The sequence below is a fragment of the Carassius carassius genome, chromosome 30 (assembly GCF_963082965.1).
Source record: "Carassius carassius chromosome 30, fCarCar2.1, whole genome shotgun sequence".
Classification (NCBI taxonomy): Eukaryota; Metazoa; Chordata; class Actinopteri; order Cypriniformes; family Cyprinidae; genus Carassius; species Carassius carassius.
The window spans coordinates 7,581,491-7,594,814 of record NC_081784.1 but is presented as its reverse complement, the minus strand read 5'-3'; the positions used below and the strand labels follow the sequence as shown (position 1 = coordinate 7,594,814).

General features: G+C 37.3%; 1 protein-coding gene across 4 annotated transcripts in view; it reads right to left on the bottom strand.

Annotated features, from left to right (window-relative positions):
* Positions 1–2,212: 2,212 nt before the first annotated feature.
* LOC132110502 (mitogen-activated protein kinase kinase kinase kinase 5-like) overlaps positions 2,213–13,324 on the bottom strand; it is a 35,998-nt gene continuing 24,886 nt past the window's right edge. For 2 of the 4 annotated variants that reach the window (XM_059517159.1, XM_059517161.1), the window contains exons 14-33: positions 13,052–13,130; positions 10,043–10,101; positions 9,805–9,872; positions 9,219–9,263; positions 8,967–9,009; positions 8,669–8,885; positions 8,108–8,193; positions 7,974–8,015; positions 7,769–7,853; positions 7,269–7,348; positions 7,116–7,176; positions 6,567–6,684; positions 6,026–6,084; positions 5,842–5,945; positions 5,525–5,702; positions 5,324–5,392; positions 5,129–5,221; positions 4,941–5,011; positions 3,849–3,904; positions 2,213–3,159 (exon numbers count right to left, since the gene is read on the bottom strand). In XM_059517159.1, the coding sequence (XP_059373142.1) occupies positions 3,072–3,159; positions 3,849–3,904; positions 4,941–5,011; positions 5,129–5,221; positions 5,324–5,392; positions 5,525–5,702; positions 5,842–5,945; positions 6,026–6,084; positions 6,567–6,684; positions 7,116–7,176; positions 7,269–7,348; positions 7,769–7,853; positions 7,974–8,015; positions 8,108–8,193; positions 8,669–8,885; positions 8,967–9,009; positions 9,219–9,263; positions 9,805–9,872; positions 10,043–10,101; positions 13,052–13,130 (1,701 nt within the window). In that variant the 3' untranslated portion in view covers positions 2,213–3,071. The remainder of the gene's footprint in view (positions 3,160–3,848; positions 3,905–4,940; positions 5,012–5,128; positions 5,222–5,323; positions 5,393–5,524; positions 5,703–5,841; positions 5,946–6,025; positions 6,085–6,566; positions 6,685–7,115; positions 7,177–7,268; positions 7,349–7,768; positions 7,854–7,973; positions 8,016–8,107; positions 8,194–8,668; positions 8,886–8,966; positions 9,010–9,218; positions 9,264–9,804; positions 9,873–10,042; positions 10,102–13,051; positions 13,131–13,324) is intronic. The other 2 variants (XM_059517160.1, XM_059517162.1) reach the window with 2 other exon arrangements.

Here is a 13,324-nt window from a genome sequence, read left to right as displayed (position 1 = left end):
ATGATCCTAAAAATTCAGCTTTGCATCACAGAAATAAACGATAATTTAAAGTATAATAAATTTAAAAACAATTATTTTAAATTGTAATAATATATCACAATATTACATTTTTTTCTGTATTTTTGATCAAATAAATGCAGGCTTGATGAGCAGAAGAAACTTCTTTCAAAAACATAAAAAATAGTAATGTTTCCAAACTTTTGGTCTGTACTGCATATATATATATATAGATATATATAGATATAGATATATACACACACACATAACTAAAAAAGATATATATTGTATACACACCTAAATATATATACTTCACGAATCTATAGCCTCTTCAACATCTGCTCACAAATTCTTAAACTGTTCCCTCGGTTTAACAAATCGTGCCCACACGGATAAACCGTACCCACAAATTTCCAATCCGTGCGCTCAGATTTTTAATAATATAAGATTTTGTATAATAATATATAATAATAATGATAAAAAGAATAGTTATTTTTATTGTTATTATTTTAATTTATAGGCTAAATAAATGAGTGCACTTAAGACACTAAAAATGTTTGTCATAAAACAATCCATGAATGCTTATACAAAAGTAACCTTTTACAGTTTTGGAAATGTTTGTGTACTCTTCTTTCTTAACATTAAGACTTGTTTTGGTGATTTTATTACACTAAGCTTCCCCCAGAGTTAGATGCACGCTTCACTGTTAATGTTATTATTAAATAATTAGGCCTATTATAACTTTACATTCAGTTAGAAAAGGAATGACAACATCATAGGCACATTTGTTTTGTATTGCTTTTTACCTTTTTTTTCTTCTTTTTAGAGTTTATTTTAGGCTATAAAACACAGGCGGCGGTCTTGTAAAATAAATTCTAAAAAGCTTATAATGGTCTCATAGGATAATATGAAAAATAATGTTTAATAAACAGAAATTAATCTGCCGGTGTGGGCGGAGCCACAAATTCGTGAGATTACAAATTCGTGGCAACGGATTGCGAAAGCGTGCGCACGGATTATGATTTCGTGGGTATGGATTCAAAAACCGAGGGTACGGTTTACAACATCTGAGCGCACGGTTTGTAAATTCGTGGGTACGGTTTATTAATTCGTGCGAGCACGATTTGTTAAACCGAGGGAACAGTTTAAGAATTCGTGAGTACGGTTTATAAACTGAGGGGACGGATTGTATTTTTTTTCTCCTACAGGTGACGTGCCGGGCTCTGTGATACGGCTAACATTTAGAAATCGTTTTGGGCCAGTTAAAGTTCAGTTTTGAGTCCACTAGGGAATCACATTATTTTTATTTACGTAATATCAGCAGGTCACTGAACTTTATTTCTTAATTAATTTGTATTTTGAGGTCTTCCTTGTGCTGAAAGACATTACTGTTATGTAACGTGATTGTGGTAAAGTTCCGTTCTAGTCAAGTCTGCTATAGTGAACTAAACTGTCCAGTTTACATCAATACCAAGAAAACTATAAAACAAAAACATACAATATGCATAACGTTACCTCTTATATTATCTAATAATATATAGAGAGCATGAAGTTAGGTATCCAGCTTACCTTCCGATGTCTCATCCAAATGACAGACGGACAGATACAGCCGCGTGTACGCGCACCGCTTGAATGTGTTCGAGTTCGCATGGAGATGAAAACAGTTTACAAGCGGCCAGTCGAGACTCCACCTCCACTCTGCGCGCGCTTCAATCCTGCATACCAGCAGCACGCTGAAAGCGCTAAACAATCCGCGCTATCTCAGATCAACCATTTCCGAAACGAGAGCATTGGGCTGGTACTGTAAATCTCTGCATCCGATGACACAAATAAAATGTCTCGCAGTTTTTTCCACCTGTACACACACACACATATATATATTTATATATGGAAGACCAAAAGGGTCAAAACACGTGCATTTTAACGGGCGAGCTTGAGGTGATTTGTGCACGCTCATGAGTTTCTCTTAATCACTCTTGCTCACACATAAATCCGCAAGATAATGTTATTTCTTATTAAATAAGGTGTAAGAACAAATAATCCCGTCCCTTGGTCAAAGCACACCACAAACTTGTTTATAGTGTATTTGTACTAATTAGTACAACTACAACAAAAATACAACCCCACTCCAATATTTGGTATATGTATGTGATTTTCATTATAATTCAGTGTATTTTTTAAAAATAGTTCTGAAATAAATTTCATAAACATCCCAAAATATTAACAATTGCCTTTTTATTACAAATGCTGCATACATTAAACCTAAAGCAACGGAAACACTTGAGATATCACAGTAACCTCACAGTAAATCTTCCATTTTTAGTCATTTTTAAATACAAAAAAAGAACATGTACAAAAGTGCTTACATGGTGCAACTATTGAATTAAAGTTACTTTTAAAAAGAGATAACTGAAATTTAAAAATTTTACTCAGCCGGAGAAAATAAAAGCTACAACAAACAAGGAGAAAATGACCTGCAGCAGAAAAATATTCACTCAGTAACATGAGATGCTGTACTCGCATGACTCCGCTGAATAAATAACACTCACTAATTCTCCCAAAACTCTCCCATTTGGCTGGCATAAAAACCAAACATTTTAAATCCACATTAATACAAAACATCAGAAAGTTAGTTATGTTTAATAAAACCGTTCCCTCATATGGCACTTTTTGAGCAGCAATGCATTTTGCTCAATGTTATATCTTAACAGCTTTAATGTTGGTTTAATGTTTAGAATGATTACATTTAATAGGGTTTTAAAAAATAAGTATTTAACACAGAGCACTATTGCTTGCAATTTCTGTCGATTGCTTGCTTGATTTGCAAAAATCGGATTGGCTGCTGTAGGACTGCATGATGTTTGATTCTGAATGCCTGAAGTGGCAAGAAGTCTGGGGGTCTCTGGCGGTGGGCAGCTTTTGGCATAAAGCGGCACTGAGATTTAGCACTAAACACAGTGTGCTCAGCAGCTCAGCTGTGGTTGTCCAGCGTTGGTGCCATTCCGAAAGTAATGCATCATGTGTACTGCAATGGCTCCAGGTTCAGCTTGCCTGAACGGCTGAAGGAGGCGGAGCTAATAACTGTTCTCATGTCCAGCCAGGATGTAGAGGTTACTGAGAGCAGTAGGGTTATCTGTAGGCCGGCTCTCCAAAACAACAACCCTAGAAGGCACAGATGCCAACAAATATTAACACACAAATACTATTATCAGAATCACCATGTGGAGATGAGTGTAAAAGTGTAAACGGGTGGAAGGAAAGCCATGATTATGCAAATATATAGGGGTTGTGTGAGTGCAAACGGGAGGCTGGTCGTGTCCCAACAGCAGGCGACAGATGAACTTACAGCACTAAGACACAAGCCTGGCACTGCCAGTGTAAATAAAATATGGAGATCTCAGAGGGAGAGTGAAAAAGAGACAGTATGTCCTAAAGAGGGTCTTAGGGTGGTGCAGGGCCATTGTGTATGTGGCATCAATGTATGGTGACACAAATACGTTTTTGTGTTGGCAGGAAACAGTCTGAGCCAGCAGAACAAAACCCTCATCTTTTAGCTTTGGTGTTAATCTGATAGACCTAATTTAACCCCGTAAATCATATAAAGCTCAGGTCCCCCCATAAACCCAACCCAGGGCTTCCCTCACTACAGAAACAAAACCAGTTGAGACACTATGTTTTTTCCCTGTTAGCTTTTTTTCCTCCTCATGTCTCTATTTTGGTCCATTGCATGTGCGCCAGTAAGAAGGCTAACATGCAGAGTTTCTGGGAAGACATGGAGGCAGAGAGTATTGTTTCCAGGACACAAAAGAAAGAAAGAAAGAGAGACAGAAATGATTTGATCCAGTTCTAACCTGTCTGATCCCAGGAGTCTGAACACTCTGCTTGGATCCGAAATCTCCTGTGTCACCTGCAGACAAGTGGAAAAAAAATATTCTTTGATAAACAACTATTATTTAATTAAACTTTTGTACAAGTATGCATATAAAAAAAGCTCTTATTTGTCCCCACATCTGAAAACTCAAAAAAATAAATGAAATAGAATTGCTGCTGGAGCTGTAACTACAAAACTATACAACTAGTTGATTTGTGAGGCTTAGGCCATACAAGGCATAGATGAGTTTATTCATCAGGACAGATCTGGAGAAATGTAGCATTACATAATTTGATCACCAATGGATCCTCTGCAGCGGATTTTGATGAGAGAGAACAACAGGGGATGGGCTTTTTTTTATCAGAGGGAGCATTATTATGAATTAAGAACTCTATGGGCTCTAGTATGTTGACGGTTGAAGTTAAAAATGTCAATGTAGGATTTGTTTGTATTACTAGTGGACTATTGTGATGTTTTTATCAGCTGTTTGGACTCTCATTCTGACGGCACCAATTCACTGCAGAGGATCCATTGGTGAGCATGTTATGTAATGTTACATTTCTTGAGATCTGTTCAGATGAAAACATCACACATGGGTTGTGTTCTCAAATTACAATGGTTGGCAATGCGGGTGCACCACCTGGCAGGCTGTAAAGTTCTCCCTACACACACACACACACACACACACTCTTTTGAGGGGTGTAGGTGCTGACTCCTTTTCATTGGAGTCAAGAGAGGAGAAAAAACAGCTGAATAATTTAATTAATTACTCTCTGCCAGCTGGAGCTTTCATCCATCACACCCTGTCATCTATGTCTCACACACACACTCACTATCATATTTCATAAACACTGTGATTCACCTCCAGAAGACCTTTGGCCTTTTATTGTTACACGCTACAAAGCCAAGGAATGTGAAACAAAATCTCACACACATTATACAAATACATACCACCTCTGCACAAACAAGATGTTTTACCAGTGTTTGTGCTAGCATCACAGGTTTGAATGCATCCACAGATAAATATATATAAATCTATACTAATAATGCAATTTTGACAATCTGCGTTTACCTCATTTGATTTGAAATTCTTTCCTTGCATCCCGTGTTTCCAGAAGGCCAGAACACTGTCCTGGAGACACACTGACACAAACACACACACACACACACACATATATAAGGTTACACACACCCATCAAACACTATACAATAGAACACAAGCATATCACAGCTGTACGAGTGCAGAAGTGAATCTCTCACCTACGGAGTCGACACAGAAATCGAAGCTCAGTTCAGACGCCAGTTTCTTATTAGACTTTAGCTTTCCCTGCAAGTTCACTATTTTTACGTTCTCTAAACACACACATGAAAAAAGAGAAGATTAGAAATCTTTTTTGTATTTATGTTTGTAAAATAATGATTATCAGTTTGCATGCTAAATGTTGTTTCACTCACTGTCCAGGCACACGAGTACAGTGTCTCTCTCTAGCTGCGTCACGTGGATGGCATCGACCTGGTTACCCCCTACACCAAGATAAACATTCACACTAACTCTTTTAGGTCCATTTGACAGTAATGAAATGCATGGTATAGGATAGTATGAAAGAGCAGAATAAAGTGAGTGTGTGTGTTTAAGAGAGCGAGATAGTGCCATACCTGAACCAATCTCAGTGAACCAGGACGAGCAGGAATTGAGGTTGATGGTCTGGAAGCGAACCACCTGTCCCGGCTCTGTGCCCTGACTGACCGCCACACACACCAGAGGATACTCCTGCTCAGGGACCACCAGCATCTCAAACACACGCAGCGGACTGGGCAATGGGAAATCAAAGTGCTGTGAGAGAGAGAGAGAGAGAGAGAGAGAGAGAAAGATTTAAAAGCTTCATCATCTAATGTGCCATTATGTTTTATTCAGTTGGGATTTCATTCCACTTCCCTTCTGATTTGCAAATATTGTTTTCTGCATGTCTAACCTTTATAAGCATGAATCTCTGCATAGGTTCGTACCACTGTAGCAAAACAATCCCAGACTGCAAAGCACCGCAAAGATACTTGTAACCTGTGTACGGATTCCGCACTGAAAGAGAGAAAGTGAGCAGATCAAACTCATTTCAAGTTTCTGTGTTTGTATTTGCACAAAAGTGTTTAAAGCGTTACCGATGCAACACTTGTGGCATCCCTTTGTGTCGGGGATCTTGGTGGTGAGAGCAAATCTCCTGTGAAGCACACAACAGTACTGTTATTAACTAAAATAATTAAATATAACTATCAGAAAAATTCTAATAAATTTGAAATAAATTTAAATATAAGATGAAAAGCTTGTATTCTAATGGAAAAATAAATCCATTTATGTTAAACTGAAATAAAAGTAAAATAGAACTATAATAAAAAATAATAAAAATGAGTATATAACAATTGATTAAACTAAAACTAAAAATATAAAAATAAAAACTACTTCAAAATACAAACAAATACTATAATAGTGCATAGATAATACTAAAAGGTTTAACTACTAGGTCAACTAAAACCAATGTTTTATACTATTAAATGATTTGCTCCAAGTGTAAGGACACTTTTTTTTTTAGAAATGGCTAACAACAATTTTCAAAGTGTTTCTTAACTTTATGTTGCTGATAAAATCATGCCAAATATACTGTGAAATGGCAAAAACGGTGTGTGTGTGTGTGTGTGTGTGTACCTGGGCAGTATCCTGTCAGGGAATCTGTGGGTGTGGAATTGCGTGGCCAGTCCAGGTTTCCTGAGCTGTTCAAACAGCCCAATCAGATTATGGGAATACAACTGAAACGTCTTCCCTTTAAACGAGAGATAACACACATCACACAGGGTATGACTACACAAAGAAATTCCAACATGTGACAATTCATATCATTTGTGCTGTTGAGAATGGAAAATGATGCCCCACAGAAATGACTAGTCATTACTCCCTGCACAAAGAAAAGCTGAGCTGTGTAGTTATGCAAGTTGAATCAAATTAGAATCAGATTAAGAATGAGGCCAGAAATATGATGTGATATTAGCTGTGTGCATGTGTGCTGTAGAGGACAGAGGTTTAACATTTTACCTTCTGATTATGGTGATTTAGGCATTAGAAGAGCCAGCAAGCAGTGAAATCAGCCGTGAACGCAGGGGGAAACGGACAGAAAGACAGACAGGGATCATACAGGTACTGCAGAGAATCTCAGAAACAGAAAGACAGAAGAGCCGCTCCCACATCACTCTCACTCACCTGATAATGACATCAGATTATTATTGATTATGTACAGCCATGTGCATCGCCGTGGAAACAACTGAAACATCAAAACGGCAGGTTATGAGTTCATGGACCTGTTATCTATGAAAGGTCAAGGGTAAAGGTGGAAGGTCAGAGTTTGGGCTGTACCTGCTCCATGGTGGCTTCATGTAGCTCATTCAGGTTCAGAGTGTAGATACCGTCTTCAGTGCCAAATATCAGATACTGGTCTAAAAAAACAAACAAACAGAAGTAGTAGTGTTTACAGGCTCATGTATAGAATCCACATTTTCCAATACTAAGCAGCAAAACTGCTTTCAAAACGAATTATATTAAGAATCAGCATAGGAGCATCATATAAGCATTTTAGAAGGATTTCTGAAGGATCACGTGACTCTGCAGACTGGAGTAATAATGGTGAAAATTCAGCTTTGCATCACAGGAATAAATTACATAATAAAATACATTAAAACATAAAATAGTTATTTTAACATTTTAGTGAGATTTTAAAAGCCTTGGTAAGGATTTGAGACTTACACTATACATAGAGAAGCCCCAAAAAATGCTATACATTTTTTATTTTATTTACTTATACAAAATAGTCTAAAATTTTATATCAGACAGACATTTATCGGTTATTGGCACTTTACCTTTAGTATCCGGGTGAATCCATGAAGTGGCACAGTTAATTTTAAGAGGACAACCATCAAAAACCTTTGAGAAACAAGCTCCCATCTGCAGACACGCAGAGAGGTAATATGTGAGCTTATGACAGTTATAAAATACAGAATTAAAATTGAATAGTGAGATATTATTAGCATTTAATCAGCATAAGTGATGTGTGATGTCACTCACCAGGACTTTGGGAGTGGGCGGCAGGCCGTTAATAGCAGATTTCTATAAAAATAGAACAGAAAAATTAGTAGAGATCAACATTCTTTTCCTGTATCACACTCGTCTCAGCAAGACACATATCCACACACACTTACAGGAAAATCGTTTCTCTCTTTCCTCTGTGGACGACTGGGAGGTGATTTTGAAACATCTCCATTTAAACTTCCGTCTGAATCTTCCTCTACAACGAGAGAAATTTGATCAAATTTGATAATTAATTAAGACTCTCTGGAATGTGTCAATTCTGATCAAGTCTGGTTAAAATTCAGTGGTCAAACATTGTTCAATATTAGCACCACATCAGAATAATATAATTATTTCTGAAGGATCATATGACACTGAAGACTGAGTAATGATGCTGAAAATGAAGCTTTTGCCATCACAGGAATAAGTCACATTTTAAAATGTAAAAAAAAAATATTATATTGTATGTGTATTATATTTCAATCCATTATTTAAACTGTAATATTTCACAATATTACGTTTTTTATTGTATTTTTAAGAGACTTTTGATCATAAGTATCATTTACTTATTCAATATACTCTCCAAGACATCTCCATGAGAGTGATACATGGACAGTACGGGTGTATAAACATGATTTGGAGAATGAGAGTGTGTGTGTGTGTGTGTGTGTGTGTGTGTGTGTGTGTATTACCATGGTCTGCGTTGTGTGAGAGCAGTCCTGGGCTGCTGACGCTCACAGACATGTATTCTGAGTGGGAGTGATCTGCGTTTCTTCCTCTCTCAGGTGTGCTCTGTCTACGAGCCACTGGTACAGGCCCGTTATCAGAGCCCGGGAGCCTCCGCACCGTCTGACAGCCATCGCTCAAAGCAAACTCATCGGATTCACTGCTCAACCGAGGCTGAGAAGGCTGAGAAGAATAAGAATTTCAAAAACACATCGATAAAAATGTATTATAGAGATGTACACTTATACACAAACTCACAGTTACCTTAGGAGGAAGCGGTGGAGGCCTGCCCTGTTTAAGAGTTGAACTGAGAAGGGGGGAGATGAAACGGAGAAAGAAAAGGAATCAAATGACTTAATTGGTCTTCGCTTGCAATTAATTTAGCAGTTTTCTCAGCACATCTTTTTTCAGTGCTGATTTTACAGAATATGATACTTTACAACCCCAACTGAGCAAGACCAAGAAGAATATAAAGTCTTTAAGATAATATTTAATGTGTAAGAGTACCACACTTACAGATCAACATCCTCAAAAGCATCTTCTAATGGAGCCAAATGCCCTCTTTCAGAGACAGAGAGAGAGAAATGGACAGAGAGAGAAAATATTCATTAACTTAATAGTTCACAGTTAAAAGAAAAGAATGGAATGAATATCACATTTTTTACCAAACGTGATATTGTGTTTTTCATTTTACCAGTTATAAAGCAATTATTTAGTACTAAAAGCCATTTTTGGCTCTAGGTGAGAGTTAATTTTAAACCCTGTGTTGAAGTCTCCATGGATCTGTTAAATAACAGCTACACAATCCAGTTCTTTACCGTATAAACAACTCCTCCTCAACGCTCTTCAGAAGACTCCTTCAGTGGAGGAGCGCACAAAAGGAAAAAAGTAAAGGAAAACGGGGAAAAGAAAGAACATAGAACAGTAAAAGTGGAGGGAATGCAGGCAGATCTCATGTGAGAGAAGGAAGTGCATAGACTTGTGGGGACAACAGAAAAATGTTGCAGACAGAACGGAAATGACTGCTTGTGGCGTTTTCATGCGGGGGGCAGTAGCGGGAATGAAATCATTCACAGTCACAAAGAAATCTTTTAATGGTTACCTGGAAGTGATGGGGCTCTCTGTAAACGGGCTCCAGGGGGATGAGAAAACATTGTCTTTCGTCACATCCTGCAAAGAAAGAACCATATATACACACACTCTCTTTTAAAAAGATGCAATTCAGGGTCATTGCATATTGGTTTTAAGATTATCAAACAATGAACTGCAAGTTTATTCTGTAGTGTGCATTTAATAGTAGTTATGTATTGACTAGCTGGACTATGTAATGCTTCTCTCACCATCTCAGCACTTGCTTCAGTCTCCTTCGTCATCGGCTTCTTAAACTGAATCTGATCAACTGAAAAACAGAGACGAAAGTAGACTTTTTACTGCATTTATTAACCTAGCATGCCACTGACAAGACAAAAACATTTCACCATCAATTATCTGCACGCTGCAATATTTTTGACATTCGGTTCAACAATACTGGAATGATTTGTTTGTAAAAAAAATGGCTTCAAAGTTCAAGCTGAAATCCAAACATGTAATACCACATCTCCAACCCCAGGGGGCTCTATCTGAACTAATGGTAACACTTCACAACAAGTTATTAATGTATTAACTAACATGAACAAACAATGAACAATAAATATTTTACAGTATTTATTAATCTTTGTTAATGTTAGTTAATAAAAGTACAGTTTTTCATTGTTCATGTTAGTTCACAGTGTATCAACCAATCTTAAATACAACTTTTGACTTTAATAATGTATTAGTAAATGTTGGAACTAACATTAAGATCAATAAATGATGCAGAAGTGTTGTTTATGCTTAGTTCATGTTAACTAATACATTTAACTACTATTACTAATGAACCTTATTTTAAAGTGTTACCGAATTAATAATAAAAGCTAAAACTCTTCAAGAGAAGAGTAAGACCAAGAGATGTCACTTATAATGAATATGGTCTGGTGTGTAAAATAATAATAATAATAATAATATTATTATATATATATACACACACACACACACACACACATAATTATTGTGTTAATTATTCCACTACTTAAGAAACCCACCCTCAACCCATCTTTTTTTAGAGAACTACAGACCAGTTTCCCTTCTTCCTTTCATTGCAAAAACACTTGAACGAGCTGGCTGTGTTCAACCAAGTCTCTACATTTCTCACACACAACAAACTCCTTGACAGCAACCAATCTGGCTTCAGAAGTGGACATTCAACTGAGACTGCCTTGATCTCAGTTGTTGAAGCTCTAAGACTTTGGAATCCAAATCTTCAGTACTTATCCTGCTTGATCTGTCCGCTGCTTTTGACACTGTTAACCACCAGATCCTCCTATCAACCCTACTGGCAAAAGGCATCTCAGAAACCACACTTCAATGGTTTGAGTCTTACCTATCAGATAGGTCCTTCAAAGTATCTTGGAGAGGTGAGGTGTCCAAGTCACAACATCTAACTACAGGTGTGCCTCAGGGCTCAGTTCTTGGACCACTTCTCTTCTCTGTCTACATGGCATCATTAGGTTCTGACATTCAGAAACATGGCTTTTCATACCACTGCTATGCTGATGACACTCAACTCTACATCTCATTCCATCCTGATGATCCGACAGTAGCTATTCACATCTCAGCTTGTCTAACAGACATTTCTTGCTGGATGATGGACCATCACCTTCAACTCAACCTTGCCAAGACAGAACTGCTTGTGATTCCAGCAATCCCATCGTTTCATCACAATTTCACCATCAAGTTAGGCACATCAACCATAACTCCTTCAAAAACAGCTAGAAGCCTTGGAGTTATGATTGATGATCAGCTGACTTTCTCAGACCACATTGCTAAAACTGTCTGATCCTGCAGATTTGCTTTACTCAACATCAAGAAGATCAAGCCCTTTCTTTCGGAACATGCTGCACAACTCCTTGTTCAAGCTCTTGTTCTGTCCAGGCTGGACTATTGCAATGCCCTCTTGGCAGGTCTTCCAGCCAGTTCTATCAAACCTTTACAATTAATTCAGAACGCGGCAGCAAGATTAATTTTTAATAAGGCAAAAAGAATACACATCACACCTCTGTTTATCAATTTGCACTGGCTTCCAATAGCTGCTCGCATAAAATTCAAGGCATTAATGTTTGCCTACAAAACCACCACTGGCCCTGCACCCATTTACCTAAATTTGTTACTTCAGACTTATGTGCCCTCAGAAGCTTGCGTTCTGCAAGTGAACGTCGCTTGATTGTGCCATCCCAAAGAAGCACAAAGTCACTTTTATGGACTTTTAAATTAAATGTTCCCTCCTGGTGGAATGACCTCCCCAACTCAATCCGAGCAGCTGAGTCCTTAGCCATCTTCAAGAATCGGCTTAAAACACATCTCTTCTATTTTATTTGACCCTCTAAGTTTAACACTCACTATTCTAATTCTATTCTCAAAAAAAAAAATCTAACTACCTTTCTAATCTTTTTGTATTATATTTTCTTTTCATTTATTATGCAATTGTGTGTGTGTGTGTGTGTGTGTGTATAAGGCCTCTAACACTAGCTTGCTCTATACTTTTTTTATTCTATCTGTTTTCTTTTTATTATATTATTTAAAAGCCCATGCTACGTGTACTGTGTTAACCTAACTGAGACTTGTTATAGCACTTATATTTTATTGCTCTTTTTGTTGTTTTTGATTGCTTCCACTGTCCTCATTTGTAATTCGCTTTGGATAAAAGCGTCTGCTAAATCAATAAATGTAATGTAATGTAATGTGTGTGTGGTGGTACATCACTTTCATAAATAAAGGTCAAACACATGTTGACTTGGCTATCTAAACAAGGACATATGATAGACTTATGTAAGCCTCTAACCATAAAAGAAACATTTCAATTTTTGAAATAAAAAACAAACACACACATTTTTTTAAATGAGGACATCCCTGAATGTCCCGAGTGTAAGGTTGTTTCAAATTTAACTCACTTTTAGGGTAACTATCTTCAAAAAACCCAATCTACAACTATACAAATTATAGAATAGCATGTATTCTATCTTAAATCTTAAACTATCACAAATTCGGTTACACAGGAGTTTACACAGGTTACACAGGTTTCCAAGGAGTAGCTTTTAATAAAGATAATACTTTATATTTCAATTGTTAAAGGGCCCTTTAAGATTTTTCCAGCCAGGAACTAATTAAAGCACACAAAATAAGTGCTGTCAACCAGTGGAACTGTTTGGACTTCAGTGGGGATAGGAAAGACAGTAAGACACTCATAATCATGCTCAGGCCTGTGATTGACATACAGTTGATCTGTGACTTGGTCTTTTCAGCACGAGAGCTCCTGCTGTGGGATGAGCGGATGGTGTGGCGCTCAGCAAGTGGCTAGAACCAGAGAGAGAATCATAGTAAAAATGTGTTGTACAAAAAACAATCGTTTGCACGCGTTTACCATTTAAAGTCAACTGCACTCACACTGGTACACTGAAACTCTGACATTTACACACAAACACACAGAGTAGACTCACAGACGTACTTACTAACTTGCCATCTCTCTCGTACATGCGCACATGCACACA